The 20,467-nt window shown below is 32.6% G+C and overlaps 1 protein-coding gene across 1 annotated transcript in view; it reads left to right on the forward strand.

The window, feature by feature from the left end:
* The window catches only part of LOC103669361 (complement factor H-like), a 106,199-nt gene that overhangs the window by 24,457 nt on the left and 61,275 nt on the right, over positions 1 to 20,467 (forward strand). The window contains 7 exon segments of the mRNA XM_008697696.2: positions 690 to 872; positions 1,341 to 1,550; positions 2,515 to 2,591; positions 2,593 to 2,695; positions 3,480 to 3,650; positions 4,366 to 4,437; positions 7,809 to 7,910. Coding sequence (XP_008695918.2) covers positions 690 to 872; positions 1,341 to 1,550; positions 2,515 to 2,591; positions 2,593 to 2,695; positions 3,480 to 3,650; positions 4,366 to 4,437; positions 7,809 to 7,910 — 918 coding nt within the window.

A 20,467-nucleotide genomic window follows, 5' to 3' on the forward strand; every position in this document is an offset into this window, starting at 1 on the left:
TTATGGGAGTTCAGACAGTAGTTTACAGAGAAGTCTTTTATATCCCACTGGTCATGTTACTAAAGTCAGGCTGTCTAATCCATTGAACTGTTCATCAGTCTATATATCTTTAAACAGCGTGGGCAAGCTAGTAAATGATATCTCCAGGGAGTTTTGGATGTTAAGTAACATACTATAAATCACTAGTGAACATATTTCATTCTTATCTTGGCCAAGAATTTGTATCAGACCAATTGATGGTTAACTAAATGTAATTCTTCCTGTGGCTAATCACCTTCCTTTGGTAGAATCTCCTGTGAAGGTTTTAATCCAATCCCAATACATTTGATTGTGGACATCTGTAAAAAAGATCTTGATAGCAGTCTTTATTGAGTGCCTGATACTGAGTGAGTAATTCAGCTAGAACATCCTAATGGTTAGAAATAATTAAAAGAGGTTTTATCTAAACTATGCAAGATTGATCACAGAAAGAATGAAAAGAAGAAAGTACAAAGAAAACCATGAGAATAAGCCAAACGTGATATACTAAAGTACTGTCCAAGCTGAAGAGTATAACATATTTAAACCCAGAATGCCATTATTAATGTGATCATTTATGATGCATCATTTTGAGTTTTCTGCTTAATTATCCTTCTGATATTTTTAACCTATGATTTTTAAATCAAGAGATCTAATTTTAATATTTTTAGAGCTACAAATGCAGCCATGCCCACCTCCACCTCAGATTCCCAATGCTCAAGATATGACAACTACAGTGAATTACCAGGATGGAGAAAAAATATCTGTTCTCTGTCAAGAAAATTATGTAATTCAGGATGCAGAAGAAATTGTGTGTAAAGGTGGAAGATGGCAGTCAGTACCACGCTGTGTTGGTCAGTAGTGCATAATTTGCTTTCTGATGTTCTTTCAAATGAAGTTAACACTCCCCTGTGGTTTCTGTAAATGAACAAGAGGAAGACCTTCTCTATGTTCCACTTTATCTTGAAACAGTAAATTACAATCTTAGTATACAAATCAATCAGCATTCTTTCACAGCTTCGGTGAAATGAACACAGACAAAAACTTTGGATTACTACGTAGACATGAGATAAAATCTCCTTTTATGCCTATTTTACTCCCTATGATGAGCAAGACAAGAATGAAGGGGCATATTGAACAAGAGGATAGTAGCATAGATATTATGGAGACATATATGCTTGCAAGTTGCAAATATTTCAGTTTTAAATGATTTAATTTGTTCACATTGTCTTTATGTTAAAATCCCAAGTAGTGTTTGATTGTATTTTTCAATGTAAGCATTGTATTGGTGCTTGACTCTTTGATCTCTGTTCTTCATACAGAAAAGATTCCATGTTCTCAACCTCCTCATATAGAACATGGAATCATGAAAGCATCTGGTTCTTCAGAAGAAAGGAAAGAAACATTTAATCCCAGGCTTTATGCACATGGCACTAAATTAAGTTATATTTGTGAAGATGGTTTCAGGATATCTGGAGAAGATGGGATAACGTGCTATATGGGAAAATGGAGTTCTCCACCTCAGTGTGTAGGTGAGGACAGTATGCAAACTAAAATTCTATTTTCAGTGCAATTCATTGAAAATAATCAGTTGTCATCAAAGTCATGATACAGAATCCTTTAGGTTTCTAAATATATGAAATCACTTATATCTAAGTATTTAAAATCATTTATGTTTATGCATTTTACCAAACTCAATTTTTGTATAATCAAATCAATCCTATTTTTGTTCATTTTATTATTCATTATAGGGTCACTTTTAATTATGGCATTTAAAAAATTAAAACTAGAGTCACAGTAACACTAAACCTCCCTATTCGTATAAGTTTACCTAGTCACATTCAGCTTATGTGAGTTGTAGTGCCTGCTTTGCCAGGAGGTTTTTAAAAAAAATTTCTTGTTTTTTGGGGTGCCTGGGTGGCGCAGTCGTTAAGTGTCTGCCTTCGGCTCAGGGCGTGATCCCGGTGTTCTGGGATCGAGCCCCCCATCTGGCTCCTCCGCTAGGAGCCTGCTTCTTCCTCTCCCACTCCCCCTGCTTGTGTTCCCTCTCTCGCTGGCTGTCTCTCTCTCTCAAATAAATAAATAAATAAAATCTTAAAAAAAAAAAAACACATACAAAGGCAAAATGGATTTTGAAAACAAAATTCTTGTTTTTCCTACAGTGTTCCTTCTGACTTCTTACAATATGTGGTACTTTTAAGATGATTAATTCTCAGTGTTTTTCCTTTTATTATTCATTATTGGTTTGAGAAGCATTGAAAGTCTCTTTGCTAGATATGTCGACATTTTTAGTTTCAAGTTCTTGCTCAGGTTGGCAGCTGGACACACACACACAACGATGGTTTTAGGAAGCATCTGTGCACCTGCTCTGTGATATGACCGTAGCTCCTATGTGATCATTTCTTTTTAAATAACACTACAAAATATGGCAACTGGCACATAAAATTAAATTTCAGAGTTTGTGAAACATGGAGTAATTTTTTTCATTTTTTAAAGGACTTCCGGGTTACCCACCATATTTGATGATGCACGTTATTCTACCTCATACATTACCTAGTTACCAGTATGGAATGAGAAGTCACTTACAGCCGTGCCGAAGGTTTTGGGATTAATGGATCTGCATTTATTAAATGTTTAGGAGGAAAATGGTCCCACCCACCAGAATGCATAAGTATAGTGCCTTTAATTTGACCCTAAGGCTGATGAATATCCTCTACTCAGAGCATAAATGGTACAACTATGAAACTAAATAATACTAGACTTTAATAAGGTATCTCCAGAAAGTTCTGGATTCTGGTAGAGAATTAATAGCCCTAATAATAAAAGGTTAGTGACATGAGCCAAATTATTTCACTTTCCTGTCAGCTTGTGTGCACTTAGGACAACTTCTGTTACACATTCTCGGACTTCTATTCTCTGTTCCTATATCACATCATTGTTTAATGTACTGTTAGCCTGTCAGTTATCTCCTTATATGTATATCATTTTCTAAGATATTTGACATAATTAAAGGCAGCAGATTTTGGCAGAAGCAAGAATGAGAAATACATGCATAATGCAGGTGGCCTGTATGGGCAAAAAAGAATGCAAATGTAGGTAGTATGGTCTCAAGCATTACACATGTCCATATTTCTCTAGGCTTTTTATATCAGCATCCCCCTGTTATACTTTAGATAAACAGAACCATTCACTAAACTCTACACCTGAAACCAATATTACTCTATACGTTAGCTAACTAGAATTTAAAGAAAAACTTTAAAAAGAAAACCAAGAAGAACCAACCATTCAATGTAATTAAGTCAAGACTTCTAACATATTTTTTTCAAGTTATAAGAAAAATTTTGTACAGTATTCATTGGTTTGATATGTACCAATTGTTGTAGATTATAGTTATTGGCTATTATGTGTTTTTAAAGATTTACTGAACAAGTGCCTATTCTTTTTCCTTCAGAAATAAATGTATTGTTCTAGTTTACCTGACTTTGGTGATGCCATACTCATAGGCCCAAACAAGGAATCATATAGATCAGGGGAAAAAGTGACTTACAAATGTTCAGAATATTACCAGTTGGATGAATCCAATATTGTACAGTGTATTAAGAGCCACTGGATAGGAAGGCCAATATGCAGAGGTGCCTCAATGAAATCTATTTGTTAAAGTGTCTTAAGAATATAACATAGCACTGGGTGTTATACGCAACTAATGAATCATCGAACTTTACATCAAAAACCAGGGATGTACTGTATGGTGAATAACATAATAAAAATATTATTATAAAAAAAGATACATAAAAAAGGAATATAACATAGAATTGCCTTTAGCATCATTAAAAAATAGACATAGATTATTTTTTTTAAGGCCAGAACAAAGGTTTATGCCTTAACACAAAGGGATAAAATTGTGTACTCACTGGGTAATCTTATAACCCAATGGTTCTTAGAGTGTGGTCTCTGGAATAGCCACATCAGCCTCTTTTGGGAAATTGATAGAAATGCAAATGCAAATTTGATGATTGTAAGCCAAATTCTGATGTCAAATAATATTTTTATTATGATTTATTGTGGTTTATAAATTGATTTTGAATTTATATGATGTGTAATATTGATTTTACTAAACTCAAAGGGAAATGTCCAGAAAAATATTTTCAAAGAAGCTTAAATTTTATAAAAATATTGCTTTATCTCCTTTTCTGCAATCTTACATCTAAATTTCTTAAAATTAACAGTGTTCCATGGAAGATTAACTATTGATTTTAAGTCCCCCTTGAAATATATTTGGAATCTCACTTTTTGATTTACTACTCAAAATGATCATTACATTAGAGATACTACTTTTTTCTGTCTCAGATGTTTCCTGTGTGAATCCGCCCAGAGTGAAAAACGCTATTATATTAGACGAGATGCCTAGGTATCTACCTGGTCAGAGAGTACGTTATGAAGGCATCAAAATTCAATTTTTCCCCCCAGACTGAACTAAGTAATGTAGTGTTTGTTTCATGAAATATTTGACCAGATTAAAAGAACAGTTGGAATCATGGAAAATTCCCTATCTTAAGCATTAAGACACTCAGTTATTTCCTGAGGAACAAATGTATTAAAGCTAACTTAAGTACATTTGACAACCTATGAAATTCCACTTTGAGACATGGAATAGGCAGCTGGGGCGTGATCATAGAAGGTGATATAAATTTGGGCTTCTTCAGCATGTGGATTATATTTCAAGGTAGCTTACTACCTGAGTTTATCCCAGGGATTAGTGAATACAGGGAAAATAAAGTCCGAGTATTTGGTCACAGAACTCTCTAGTATTTAGAGTTCAGGAAATAAAGGGAGCCAACAAGGGCGAGATTATATTAGCCCCTTGTAGTATTTCAAATCAACTTTTGCCTGGCATATATATTTTCCAGTCTTTTACTTTGAGCCCACCTGTGTTTTCATGTTTGAAGTGAGTTTCTTTTATAGTTGAGTCTTGTTTATGTGTCCACCCTGTCATTTCCACTCTTTTAACTGAAGTATTTAAACCATTTATGCAGGGATGCCTGGGTAGCTCAGTTGATTAAGTGTCTACTTTCAGCTCAGGTCATGATCTCAGGGTCCTGGGATCGAGTCCCTTGTCAGGCTCCTTGCTCAGTGGGAAGCCTCCTTCTCCCTCTGCCTCTGCCTGCAGCTTGTGCTCGCTCACTCTCTCTCTGACAAATAAATAAAATCTTAAAACCCCAAATATTTACACATAAAGTAATTATTGATAGAGTAGGAGCTGTGTAAGATTATTTATGTGTGTTTCCTCTGTTTCTCATTCCTGCTTTCTTGCCTTCCCTGTGGATTTTTGGAACATTTTAAAATTATTTTATTTTGATATATCTATATTGTTTTTAAACAGATCTCGTTGTATAGTTTTGTTAGTGTTGCTGGTGGTATGAAGATGCACATATATAGCTTATCGGTCCCCCTGGTATTGACATTTTACTGCATCAAGTGAAATGTGGGAATCTTACTTCCATTTAGGTCCATTTACTCTCCCCACATTTGTAACATAAAGCTCTTAGGTATTTTCTCTACATATAATGAGCACCACAGTAAATTATATAATTTTACAAAATATCAAACATAACAAACTCATTAGGAAAAAGATCGTGTATTACATTTACCCCTATTTTTATTAATTCTATTGGGTTTTTTTCTTCCTTCCTGAAGTCTCCATCCTTGTTATCTTTTCCTTTTAACTTGAAGAATTCCTTGAGCAATTCTTTAAGGACAGGTCTGCTGCAGACAAAGTCTCTGTTTTCCTTTGTCTCTGAATGTCTTCATTTCACCCTTAGATCCTACAGGATAGTATCTCTGCATATAGAATTTGGGGGTGACAGTTCTCGTCTTCCAGCACTTGGGAGGTGTTGTCACTTCTTTCTGGCTCCATGGTGACAGATGAGAACCCCACCAATATTGGAATCCTCTTTCCCCTATAGGTTTGCATAATTTCTATCTAGCTGCTTTTTAAAAATTTATTAATGATTTTATTTATTTATTTGACAGAGAGAGAGAGACAGTGAGAGAGGGAACACAAGCAGGGAGAGAGGGATAGGGAGAGGGAGAAGCAGGTTCTCCACTGAGCAGGGAGCCCCATGTGGGGCTCGATCCCAGGACCCTGGGATCGTGACCTGAGCCGAAGGCACACGCTTAACGACTGAGCCACCCGGCTGCCCCTAGCTGCTTTTGATATATATATTTTTTCCTTTTCTCGGTAGTTTTCAGCAGTTTGATTACAATGTATCTTAGCACGACTTTTTTAGGTTTATCCTGTTCAGCCTTTTTAATGTGTAGATTTATGTCTTATGTCCAATTTGGGAAATTTTCAGCCATTATTTTTGGAAGTTGTTTTATTGTTTTAATCTCCAACCTCTTTGTTTTCCCTTTCTGTGTACCCAGTCTTTTGCTATCTTCCCACAGGTCCTTGAAGCTCTGTCTACTTTTTGTTGTTGTTTTCAGTCTATTTTCAAAGTAAATAATCTGTATTCTATATTTGTTTGTGTATCCTTCCGTCATCTGAGATCTATAATTGAGCCATCCAGTAGGCTTCTAAAACTTTTTATTATTATATTTTTCAGTTCTATACTTCCCATTGGATTTTAAAAAACCATTGTCAAATAATTCCAATATCTGTGTCATCTTAGTGTGGTCTTCTGTTGATTATCTTTCCCTTTTTAGATATTTCTGGTCCTTGGCATGACAAATGATTTTCAATTATATTCTGGACATTTTGGGTATTGTGTTTTAAGACTTTGGATTTTATTGAAGTCTTTTATTTATCAGGCTCCTATTACTACCATGCAGGGTGTAAGTCTGGGCTCCTCACTTGGCCTCTGCGATCAAGGTGGGGAGAGGGGTGGTCCTAGGTTTCTTTTATGATATTTTTCTGAGGTAATTTAAGTATTGTAAGAAAATGTTTGTTTTGTTAGGTTACTCCTCTCCTGAGCCTTTGTCTAAAGAGACAAAAGAAATTCTTGGGAACTTTTTCTTTTTTTTGCCTGAATTTGATATCATTTCTGGGTTACAGTCTTCTTCAGTGCCTAGTCCAGGATTCATAGAAAGCAAGATGAAAAACCAAATAACTCACTACAGTATGAGTCCTTAAATTCTGGGGTCCTGGAAACATTGACTTCTTGTCTCCATCTTTCATAGTCTCTTATGGTGGGTTTTTGCAATATGTTCAGGATTTTTAGTTATAATTAGCAGAAGGGATAAACAGAAATGTTTCTACCTCATCATGTCCAGAATAGGAGCCACCAATTCCCTTTCACATTATACAAATGTGTAGTTCTTTGACTTTTATTAACGAAGTAGATGTTTCTTTTGTAATAAAAGTGAAAATCAATAAACAATGACTAGAGATCCAATAGACGCTGTGTATGTTGTATATAGCAAGTCTCTTTGTTTATATTAGCGATCCATCTATCCAGCATTTATTCATTAAGAAAAACATTTTAATATCACAATACTGCAAAGCAGATGTATTTGTTAATGCTTCTGTGTGCTTTCATGTGTGATAAATAGGGCTTAAATGTGTGCTTTTCAGTTTCTGTGATTTAAATTTCTTTAATGAGTCATTTATGTGAGCAGATATTACAAGTGTTGGCATTAAGTATCATACTATATTTTTATTGCTTTAACCTGTTTTTCTTTGGCCTTTCAATAAATCAAATAATGTCTTTTAAACTCTAAAGGAAAATGTGGGCCCCCTCCACCTATCGACAATGGAGACATTACCTCATTCCCATTACCAGCTTACGCTCCAGGATCATCAGTTGAGTACCGATGCCAGGCCTTCTATGAACTTCAGGGAAATAGGAATGTAATATGTAGTAATGGACAGTGGTCAGAACCACCGAAGTGCTTAGGTAAATATTTTAATGTTCTCATGGATAGTGGGAAAATCAGTGTAGTGAATACGATGTTTTGCTATTTATAATAGAATTTTCATGGATTAAGAGTCATTCTGTTGAATTCTTAGCTATCAAATATCAATATGTGAGGAAATAAAGTTTAAAAAATTATTGTTCAGGAAGCAAAATATTCTTTAATTCATAATTTAATTCATAATTGACATTATGAATCTTTGATTATAATGCTTAATTATTGCAGACTAAACATAGTACCTCATTTTTACATCATTCATTGCTTAAAATGATTTAAACATACCCAACAGATTTTCAATCAGTTGGTTTAGAAAAGATTTTGAGAATGAAGTCTTGAACAGTGTGGAAGATTCCACTTGAAAGTCCAAAAGTCTGGGGAAAATGCTGATTTACTACTTAATGTTTTTTGTTAAATTTTTGTACTTTCAGATTCATGTGTGCTATCCAAAGAAATCATGAGAATATCTAACATACGGTTACGCTGGGGTAATGAGAAACAAATTTCTGCAAGAATGGGAGATATTGTTGAATTTACATGTATGTATGGATATCGTAAAAAGACACCACAACATACATTCCGAGTAACCTGTCGGGAAGGGAAATTGGCATATCCTGTTTGTGGATAAAACAATGGTTAAAATGCTGTCCTAAAATATGTACATTTATTCATCAAAGGGTACAAACTTCAGTTATAAGATGATTAAATTCTGGGAGTTTAACGTACAACATGATGGTTTTAGTTAACAAAACTGTGTTATATATTTGAAAGTTGTTAAGAGAGTAGATCATAAATGTTCTCACCACACAGAATGGTAATTATGTGAAGTGATAGATTATCTTATGATAATCATTTAGCACTGTATATGTGTATCAAATCATCATGTTGTACAACTTGAGTTTACAGAATGTTATTTGTCAATTATATCTTAATAAAGTTGGAAAAATATTACATTAAAATATTTAATGAATAATAAAAAGAATAAAAATAAATCAGTTTTTCCCTTGATAGTTTAGACCATTGGTACTCTAGCAGATAATTATTGAAATGGATGTATGCTTAGAGCATGCATTTACAGGATATTATACTCTCATTTGAATCTATTTGATATTTTTATTTTTTAATTTTTTTTTATTATTATGTTCAATTAGCCAGCATATAGTACATCAGTAGTTTTCAATGTGGTGTTCAGTGATTCATTAGTTGTGTATAACACGCAGTGCTCATCACCACATGTGCCTTCCTTAATACCCATTACCCAGCTACCCCCCAAGCTCCACCCTTCTGTAACCCTCAGTTTGGTTCCCAGAGTCCAGAGTATCCCATGGTTTGTCTCCCTCTCTGATTTCTTCCCATTCAATTTTCCCTCCCTTCCTGTGGTTCTCTGTGCTATTCCTTATGTACCATATATGAGTGAAACCATATGATAATTGTCTTTCTTTGCTTGACTTATTTCACTTAGCATAATCCCCTCCAGTTCCATCCATGTTGATGCAATGGTGGGTATTCATCCTTTCTGATGGCTGAGTAATATTCCACTGTATATATGGACCACATCTTCTTTATCCATTCATCTGTTGAAGGGTATCCTGGCTCTTTCCACTGTTTGGCTATTGTAGACATTGCTGTTATGAACATTGGGGTGCATGTGCCCCTTCTTTCACTATGTCTGTATCTTTGGGGTAAATACCCAGTAGTGCAATTGCTGGGTCATAGGGTAGCTCTATTTTTAACATCTTGAGGAACCTCCATACTGTTTTCTAGAGTGGTTGTACCAGCTTTCATTCCCATCAACAGTGTAAGAGGGTTCCCCTTTCTCCATATCCTCGCTAACACTTGTTGTTTCCTGTCTTGTTGATTTTTGCCATTCTAATTGGTATAAGGTGGTATCTCTTTGTGGTTTTGATTTTTATTTCCCTGATGGCTAATGATGTTGAACATTTTTTCATGTGTCTGTTAGCCATTTTTATGTCATCTTTGGAGAAGTGTCTGTACTTGTCTTCTGCCCATTTATTGACTGGATTATTTGTTTTTGGGGTGCTGAGTTTGAGAAGTTCTTTATAAATCTTGGATACCAGACCTTTATCCATAATGGCATTTGCAAATATCTTCTCCCATTCCATGGATTGCCTCTTAGTTTTGTCAACTGTTTCCTTTGCTGTGCAAAAGCTTTTTATCTTGATGAAGTCCCAAAAGTTCATTTTTGCTTTTGTTTCCCTTGCTTTTAGAGACATGTCTTGAAAGAGGTCACTGTGGCCAATGTCGAAGAGATTACTGCCTATGTTCTCCTCTAGGATTTTGATGGATTCCTGTCTCACATTTAGGTCTTTCATCCATTTTGAGCTTATCTTTGTGTATGGTGTAAGAGAATGGTCCAATTTCATTCTTCTGCATGTGGCTGTCCAATTTTCCCAGCACCATTTATTGAAGAGACTGTCTTTTTTCCATTGGATATTCTTTCCTGATTTGTCGAAGACTAGTTGACCATAGAGTTGAGGGTCCATTTCTGGGATCTCTGTTCTGTTTCCCTGAGTCCAGGGCCAGATGGCTTCCCAGGGGAATTCTACCAAACATTTAAAGAAGAAATCATACATATTCTACTGAAGTTGTTCCAAAAAATAGAAATGGAAGGAAAACTTCCAAAATAGAAATGGAAGGAAAACTTCTAAACTCGTTCTATGAGGCCAGCATTACCCTGATCCCAAAACCTGACAAAGACCCCATCAAAAAGGAGAATTACAGACCAATATCCCTGATGAGCATGGATGCCAAAATACTCAACAAGATCCTAGCTAATAGGATCCAACAGTACATTAAAAGGATTATTCACCATGACACGGTGGGGTTTATTCCTGAGATGCAAGGGTGGTTCAACATTAGCAAATCAATCAACATGATAGAACACATTTACAAAAGAAGAGACAAGACACATATGATCCTCTCAATTGATGCAGAAAAAGCATTTGACAAAATATAGCATCCTTTCCTGACTAAAATTCTTCAAAATATAGGGATAGAGGGAACATACCTCAATATCATAAAATCTATGAATAAGCCCACAGTGAATATCATTCTCAATGGGGAAAAACTGAGAGCTTTTCCCTTAAGGTCAGGAACTGACAAGGATGCCCATTCTCACCACTTTTGTTCAACATGGTACTATAAGTCCTAACCTCAGCAATCAGACAACAAAAAGAAATAAAAGGTATTCAAATTGGCAAAGAAGAAGTCAAATTCTCTCTCTTTGCAGATGACATGATACTTTATGTGGAAAACCCAGAAGACTCTACCCCCAAATTACTAGAACTCATACAGCAATTCAGCAACATGGCAGAATATAAAATCAATGCACAGAAATCAGTTGCATTTCTATATACTAACAATATGACTGAAGGAAGAGAAATTAGGGAATCGATTCCTTTTACAATAGCACCAAAAAACATAAGATGCCTAGGAATAAACCTAACCAAAGAGGTAAAGGACCTACACTCTAGAAACTATAGAACACTTAGGAAAGAAATTGAGGAAGACACAAAGAGATGGAAAAACTTTCTATGCTCATGGATTGGAAAAATAAACATTGTGAAAATGTCTATGCTGCCCAGGGCAATCTACACTTTCAATGCAATCCCTATCAAAATACCATTGACATTTTTCACAGAGCTGGAACAAACAATCCTAAAATTTATATGGAACCAGTAAAGACCCTGAATCACCAGGAGATTGTTGAAAAAGAAAACCAAAGCTGGAGGCATCACAATGCCTACTTCAAGCTATATTACAAAGCTGTGATCATCAAGACAGCATGGTATTGGCACAAAAACAAATGAATCACTTCTTAAAAGCATCACATTAGGGGCACCTGGGTGGCTTAGTGGGATGGGCATGATCTCAGGGTCCTGGGATTGAGTCCACCTTGCGCTCTCTGCTCAGTGGGGAGTCTGCTTCTCCTTCTCCCTCTGCCCCTCCCCCCACCACTCGTGCACTCTCCCCCCCATAAATAAATAAAAATCTTAAAAAAATGCACCACATTAAAACTTGACAAACCAAAATGCTATGTGTCTTATTCATAAAATATCTATGGCAAGAAATTAGGTTCAATCACTTCCATGCCTGCTTCTATCCATTTTTCTCCTAACTTTCTCAAAGCTCCCTCCATAATTTCTGAGACTTCCTGAGACTCTGTTTCAGCAGAAATGAGAGAAAATACTTTTCTCCATCTTCAAAATAATATTTCAAAAACACATAAAAGCTAACTATGCCATATCTATGTTAGTAATAAGATGTAAGTAGTTATCAGATACTTTTGCTTATGTAGCAATATATATACACACCAAAAAATGAGGAAATGCATGATCTCCTACCAGATGACTAACACAAAAAAAAATCATAAGGAGAAAGTAGAATCTAATTGAGTGCATAACTATCATAACATGACATGAAAAGTGACCAAAAAATCAAATATCAAGTATAAACACACACACACACACACACACACACACACACACACACACACACCATGCTTTGAACACCAAATAAATGTTTACAGAATAAGGTCAGCATAAGTACAATGGAATATTTACAATAGCTATAGTTAGAAATATTAGTGATCAGAGTTGGTATTTAGCTCCTTAATACTCAATGGTATTCTCTGTTTTTTCTATCTTTAGCATATATCACCTTTGGACCACAAGAATATATTATTTTAGAGTAAAGATATATTTAAAACTAAGATAATACATATTGGGACCTATCAAGACTCTTGGGTGATGATCATCAGATCTGAAAACACATTCATGATTTTGTTGGTATAGAGGGATTTGCTAATATTCAATAACAAGAGTCTGAAATATGAGTTTTATGTTCATTTCACACTACATAATTAGTTAAAATCAGTTGACTATTGGGGCGCCTGGGTGGCTCAGTTGTTGAGCATGTCTGCCTTTGGCTCAGGGCGTGATCCCAGCATTCTGGGATTGAGCCCCGCATCAGGCTCCTCCGCTGGGAGCCTGCTTCTTTCTCTCCCACTCCCCCTGCTTGTATTCCCTCTCTTGATGGCTGTCTCTCTCTGTCAAATAAATAAATGAAATCTTAAAAAAAAATAAAATCAGTTGACTATAAACATTCTTTTTTTTGTTTTTTTAAAGATTTTGATTTGACAGAGATAGAGACAGCCAGCGAGAGAGGGAACACAAGCAGGGGGAGTGGGGGAGGAAGAAGCAGGCTCATAGCGGAGGAGCCTGATGTGGGGCTCGATCCCATAACGCCGGGATCACGCCCTGAGCCGAAGGCAGACGCTTAACTGCTGTGCCACCCAGGTGCCCCTGACTATAAACATTCTAAGTTTCTACAAAAGCATGAAAACTTTAAGATGAAAATAAAGATATAAATATTAAGGTTAAAATATTTTAAGGTGTTATCTTGTTACTTCATATTGCATCAAATCAGGTGGCATTCTAAGAATGTTAACTAACTAGAATTTAAATAAAAATTTGGGGAAAAAGTGAATGAGAAACCTGGCTGTCACCAATGGAAACAATTTATCTAAATTTGAATAACAAATGACAGTTTTCTCACATTTAAATGTCAAGTTATCTTTGCTGTTAATATTAACATTGGTATATATATTATTTGTCCAAAACCTTTCACCTAATGCTTCTGGAATCTACTTATAACACTTAACCTATAATTAGTATGGCCTATAACCAATTATTGCATTGTTGGCTGCAAAGTATTCATTTTTAAAGATCAATTCTATAATTTTTCTGCATTCATTGTCATTCTTGTATAAAGATGAGTGTTAATTTACCAACTCTATGTATTTATTTTAAGATTTTATTTATTTATTTGACAGAGAGGCAGCGAGAGAGGGAAGACAAGCAGGGGGAGTGGGAGAGGGGGAAGCAGACTCTCCGCTGAGCAGGGAGCCCCATGCGGGGCTCGATCCCAGAACCCTGGGATCATGACCTGAGCTGAAGGCAGATGCTTAATGACTGAGCCACCCAGGTGCCCCATACCAACTCTGTTTAAAACTTTCACCTAATATGATTTAGTAAATGTTTATTTTTGCTCTTTAATTTCCAATTTTTGGAATGAGGACTTCATGTAATGGTGACCTTCTCTGATGGCATTAAAGATTCTTTTCTTTCTTTTTGAAAAATGTATCCGTGTGGATTCATGAATTTTTATTCGATTTGTTACAATCTATTATAGTATTATTCTTTGAACCTTGTTACCCCAATTTGGCTAGTGAGTGCTTCTTGCCACTAGCTCCTGATTGCTTTGCTATATCCCCATTAATCTTTGAACATTTCTTCATAGCACAACAGAATGTTCCAGGCTCATGGTATATTCCCTACCCAACACCTATAATCAAAGATGGAAGATGGCAGTCAATACCACGCTGTGTTGGTCAGTAGTGCATAATTTGCTTTCTGATGTTCTTTCAAATGAGGTTAACACTCCCCTGTGGTTTCTGTAGATGAGCAAGAGGAAGACCTTCTCTATATTCCACTTTATCTTGAAACAGTAAATTACAATCTTAGTATACAAATCAATCAGCATTCTTTCACGGCTTCGGTGAAATGAACACAGACAAAAACTTTGGGTTACTACGTAGACATGAGATAAAATCTCCTTTTATGCCTATTTTACTCCCTATGATGAGCAAGACAAGAACAAAGGGGCATATTGAACAAGAGGATAGTAGCATAGATATTATGGAGACATATATGCTTGCAAGTTGCAAATATTTCAGTTTTAAATGATTTAATTTGTTCACATTGTCTTTATGTTAAAATCCCAAGTAGTGTTTGATTGTATTTTTCAATGTAAGCATTGTATTGGTGCTTGACTCTTTGATCTCTGTTCTTCATACAGAAAAGATTCCATGTTCTCAGCTCCTCATATAGAACGTGATATCATGAAAGCATCTGGTTCTTCAGAAGAAAGGAAAGAAACATTTAATCCCAGGCTTTATGCACATGGCACTAAATTAAGTTATATTTGTGAAGATGGTTTCAGGATATCTGGAGAAGACAGGATAACGTGCTACATGGGAAAATGGAATTCTCCACCTCAGTGTGTAGGTGAGGACAGTATGCAAACTAAAATTCTATTTTCAGTGCAATTCATTGAAAATAATCAATTGTCATCAAAGAGACAGGATACTTCTGATGTCTAAATATATAGAGCCATTTATATATTTTACCATTACAATGTTCACATGATCATATCATCCTGTTTTTGTTATTATTGATTCATTCTGGCATTTTTAAAATTCTGGCACTAAAAAATCTGACTGTGTGGAGAAATTAAGTCTACCTATTCCTATAGGTATACCTATTCATAATCCTAGCTATTGCTGCCAAATTTAAATAAATTCTTTATCAGATGTCTTGTTCATCATTTAGATTTTTTAATAATGGACACAAAACATATAACCAGCATAACGTTGGAGAATGCATGTGTTTAGATGTGAAGAAATGCTTATTATAGTTGGTTAGTGCCTATAGTCAGTATCATTAAGCCTTCAAGTAGAGAAAACAACAATTTTTTAAACCTTATTTTGAGTAAAAGCACAGATTGCTGTAAATCTTGTGGTGATAGCTTCTAGGCAGTGCTGGGGTTTGAATGGCTTTGTTATTTTCTATCTGGCTGGAAATGGATTAGTAAGAAGATACCTGCTACAGCTATTGTACTTGAATGAAGTAGGGCTGAGATGGGTGTCAGGCCTTCTGCGGCCAAGGGAAGTCATGGGTGAGGGCCAAATTGGGCGGATTTGCCAGTTGTGGATAAAAAAAGTCCAATTCATGGAAGATTAACATGATTGAGGTTGAAAGTCTCATGAATTTAAATTAAACAGAAGTCATGCTATTGGCATAATAATCCAGTATCTCCAACACAGGTGTATAGGATTGCTTGGAGGGCAGCAGTGTCTGCATCAGCTTGGCCCGTAGCATCACCTGATTAGTAGAAATGATATATTCCGACTCCTTCTCATCTGAGGAGAAGCTGAAAAAGATTGTTGGCAGTGACTGAGATTAGTATAGTCATAAGGAATATAAGTAGGTATTTGAAAAATTGGTTAATGTTGGAGTCTGAATGTATATATCATGTTGAGAACCCTATAATTGACCATGTAACAAAAAGTGCTACTGATATACATATTACAGAGAAATAGTGTAATTTAAAGCTAGGTGATAGTTTTAGGGTTTGAATTTATTCAGTAACTGTTTGGAATAATTATTTCTTGGCATGAGTAAATGAATATTGTGGGAATTAAGCTGTCGATGAGGGCATATGAAGTGACAGGTTTTACATAGTATGGATATAGATTGTTGCAGTTGTTAGAGGTGGTTACTGTGATTTGCAAAATTAACATAAATAGTAAAGTTAATATAGAAGTGATGAATAGATTTATTAGGTTAATTTGGAGTTTCACCCATTTTTGGTTCCTAAGACCAGTGGAATACGTCTATCGGTTAAAAGCTTGAAAAAGCCATATTGTTATATATGGAGGCATGAATGAGCAGTTTTTGCATACTTTCTTGATAAAACAACTTCTTCTTCTTCTTTTCTTTTCTTTTCTTTTCTTTTCTTTTCTTTCCTTTCCTTTCCTTTTCTTTCCTTTCCTTTCTTTTTCTTTTCTTTTCTTTTCTTTTCTTTTCTTTTCTTTTCTTTTCTTTTCTTTTCTTTTCTTTTCTTTTCTTTTCTTTTCTTTTCTTTTCTTTTCTTTTCTTTTCTTTTCTTTTCTTTTCTTTTCTTTTCTTTTCTTTTCTTTTCTTTTCTTTTCTTTTCTTTTCTTTTCTTTTCTTTTCTTTTCTTTTCTTTTCTTTTCTTTTCTTTTCTTTTCTTTTCTTTTCTTTTCTTTTCTTTTCTTTTCTTTTCTTTTCTTTTCTTTTCTTTTCTTTTCTTTTCTTTTCTTTTCTTTTCTTTTCTTTTCTTTTCTTTTCTTTTCTTTTCTTTTCTTTTCTTTTCTTTTCTTTTCTTTTCTTTTCTTTTCTTTTCTTTTCTTTTCTTTTCTTTTCTTTTCTTTTCTTTTCTTTTCTTTTCTTTTCTTTTCTTTTCTTTTCTTTTCTTTTCTTTTCTTTTCTTTTCTTTTCTTTTCTTTTCTTTTCTTTTCTTTTCTTTTCTTTTCTTTTCTTTTCTTTTCTTTTCTTTTCTTTTCTTTTCTTTTCTTTTCTTTTCTTTTCTTTTCTTTTCTTTTCTTTTCTTTTCTTTTCTTTTCTTTTCTTTTCTTTTCTTTTCTTTTCTTTTCTTTTCTTTTCTTTTCTTTTCTTTTCTTTTCTTTTCTTTTCTTTTCTTTTCTTTTCTTTTCTTTTCTTTTCTTTTCTTTTCTTTTCTTTTCTTTTCTTTTCTTTTCTTTTCTTTTCTTTTCTTTTCTTTTCTTTTCTTTTCTTTTCTTTTCTTTTCTTTTCTTTTCTTTTCTTTTCTTTTCTTTTCTTTTCTTTTCTTTTCTTTTCTTTTCTTTTCTTTTCTTTTCTTTTCTTTTCTTTTCTTTTCTTTTCTTTTCTTTTCTTTTCTTTTCTTTTCTTTTCTTTTCTTTTCTTTTCTTTTCTTTTCTTTTCTTTTCTTTTCTTTTCTTTTCTTTTCTTTTCTTTTCTTTTCTTTTCTTTTCTTTTCTTTTCTTTTCTTTTCTTTTCTTTTCTTTTCTTTTCTTTTCTTTTCTTTTCTTTTCTTTTCTTTTCTTTTCTTTTCTTTTCTTTTCTTTTCTTTTCTTTTCTTTTCTTTTCTTTTCTTTTCTTTTCTTTTCTTTTCTTTTCTTTTCTTTTCTTTTCTTTTCTTTTCTTTTCTTTTCTTTTCTTTTCTTTTCTTTTCTTTTCTTTTCTTTTCTTTTCTTTTCTTTTCTTTTCTTTTCTTTTCTTTTCTTTTCTTTTCTTTTCTTTTCTTTTCTTTTCTTTTCTTTTCTTTTCTTTTCTTTTCTTTTCTTTTCTTTTCTTTTCTTTTCTTTTCTTTTCTTTTCTTTTCTTTTCTTTTCTTTTCTTTTCTTTTCTTTTCTTTTCTTTTCTTTTCTTTTCTTTTCTTTTCTTTTCTTTTCTTTTCTTTTCTTTTCTTTTCTTTTCTTTTCTTTTCTTTTCTTTTCTTTTCTTTTCTTTTCTTTTCTTTTCTTTTCTTTTCTTTTCTTTTCTTTTCTTTTCTTTTCTTTTCTTTTCTTTTCTTTTCTTTTCTTTTCTTTTCTTTTCTTTTCTTTTCTTTTCTTTTCTTTTCTTTTCTTTTCTTTTCTTTTCTTTTCTTTTCTTTTCTTTTCTTTTCTTTTCTTTTCTTTTCTTTTCTTTTCTTTTCTTTTCTTTTCTTTTCTTTTCTTTTCTTTTCTTTTCTTTTCTTTTCTTTTCTTTTCTTTTCTTTTCTTTTCTTTTCTTTTCTTTTCTTTTCTTTTCTTTTCTTTTCTTTTCTTTTCTTTTCTTTTCTTTTCTTTTCTTTTCTTTTCTTTTCTTTTCTTTTCTTTTCTTTTCTTTTCTTTTCTTTTCTTTTCTTTTCTTTTCTTTTCTTTTCTTTTCTTTTCTTTTCTTTTCTTTTCTTTTCTTTTCTTTTCTTTTCTTTTCTTTTCTTTTCTTTTCTTTTCTTTTCTTTTCTTTTCTTTTCTTTTCTTTTCTTTTCTTTTCTTTTCTTTTCTTTTCTTTTCTTTTCTTTTCTTTTCTTTTCTTTTCTTTTCTTTTCTTTTCTTTTCTTTTCTTTTCTTTTCTTTTCTTTTCTTTTCTTTTCTTTTCTTTTCTTTTCTTTTCTTTTCTTTTCTTTTCTTTTCTTTTCTTTTCTTTTCTTTTCTTTTCTTTTCTTTTCTTTTCTTTTCTTTTCTTTTCTTTTCTTTTCTTTTCTTTTCTTTTCTTTTCTTTTCTTTTCTTTTCTTTTCTTTTCTTTTCTTTTCTTTTCTTTTCTTTTCTTTTCTTTTCTTTTCTTTTCTTTTCTTTTCTTTTCTTTTCTTTTCTTTTCTTTTCTTTTCTTTTCTTTTCTTTTCTTTTCTTTTCTTTTCTTTTCTTTTCTTTTCTTTTCTTTTCTTTTCTTTTCTTTTCTTTTCTTTTCTTTTCTTTTCTTTTCTTTTCTTTTCTTTTCTTTTCTTTTCTTTTCTTTTCTTTTCTTTTCTTTTCTTTTCTTTTCTTTTCTTTTCTTTTCTTTTCTTTTCTTTTCTTTTCTTTTCTTTTCTTTTCTTTTCTTTTCTTTTCTTTTCTTTTCTTTTCTTTTCTTTTCTTTTCTTTTCTTTTCTTTTCTTTTCTTTTCTTTTCTTTTCTTTTCTTTTCTTTTCTTTTCTTTTCTTTTCTTTTCTTTTCTTTTCTTTTCTTTTCTTTTCTTTTCTTTTCTTTTCTTTTCTTTTCTTTTCTTTTCTTTTCTTTTCTTTTCTTTTCTTTTCTTTTCTTTTCTTTTCTTTTCTTTTCTTTTCTTTTCTTTTCTTTTCTTTTCTTTTCTTTTCTTTTCTTTTCTTTTCTTTTCTTTTCTTTTCTTTTCTTTTCTTTTCTTTTCTTTTCTTTTCTTTTCTTTTCTTTTCTTTTCTTTTCTTTTCTTTTCTTTTCTTTTCTTTTCTTTTCTTTTCTTTTCTTTTCTTTTCTTTTCTTTTCTTTTCTTTTCTTTTCTTTTCTTTTCTTTTCTTTTCTTTTCTTTTCTTTTCTTTTCTTTTCTTTTCTTTTCTTTTCTTTTCTTTTCTTTTCTTTTCTTTTCTTTTCTTTTCTTTTCTTTTCTTTTCTTTTCTTTTCTTTTCTTTTCTTTTCTTTTCTTTTCTTTTCTTTTCTTTTCTTTTCTTTTCTTTTCTTTTCTTTTCTTTTCTTTTCTTTTCTTTTCTTTTCTTTTCTTTTCTTTTCTTTTCTTTTCTTTTCTTTTCTTTTCTTTTCTTTTCTTTTCTTTTCTTTTCTTTTCTTTTCTTTTCTTTTCTTTTCTTTTCTTTTCTTTTCTTTTCTTTTCTTTTCTTTTCTTTTCTTTTCTTTTCTTTTCTTTTCTTTTCTTTTCTTTTCTTTTCTTTTCTTTTCTTTTCTTTTCTTTTCTTTTCTTTTCTTTTCTTTTCTTTTCTTTTCTTTTCTTTTCTTTTCTTTTCTTTTCTTTTCTTTTCTTTTCTTTTCTTTTCTTTTCTTTTCTTTTCTTTTCTTTTCTTTTCTTTTCTTTTCTTTTCTTTTCTTTTCTTTTCTTTTCTTTTCTTTTCTTTTCTTTTCTTTTCTTTTCTTTTCTTTTCTTTTCTTTTCTTTTCTTTTCTTTTCTTTTCTTTTCTTTTCTTTTCTTTTCTTTTCTTTTCTTTTCTTTTCTTTTCTTTTCTTTTCTTTTCTTTTCTTTTCTTTTCTTTTCTTTTCTTTTCTTTTCTTTTCTTTTCTTTTCTTTTCTTTTCTTTTCTTTTCTTTTCTTTTCTTTTCTTTTCTTTTCTTTTCTTTTCTTTTCTTTTCTTTTCTTTTCTTTTCTTTTCTTTTCTTTTCTTTTCTTTTCTTTTCTTTTCTTAGCATGATGGTTCTTAGTCTCCAAGTGTTTGAGTTTCTTCCAAATTCTTCCTTGTGGTTGAGTTCCAATTTCAAAGCACTGTGGTCTGAGAATATGCAGGGAATAACTTCAGTCTTTTGGTATCGGTTGA

Source organism: Ursus maritimus, unplaced genomic scaffold (genome assembly GCF_017311325.1).
Source record: "Ursus maritimus isolate PB19 unplaced genomic scaffold, ASM1731132v1 scaffold_2, whole genome shotgun sequence".
Lineage (NCBI taxonomy): Eukaryota > Metazoa > Chordata > Mammalia > Carnivora > Ursidae > Ursus > Ursus maritimus.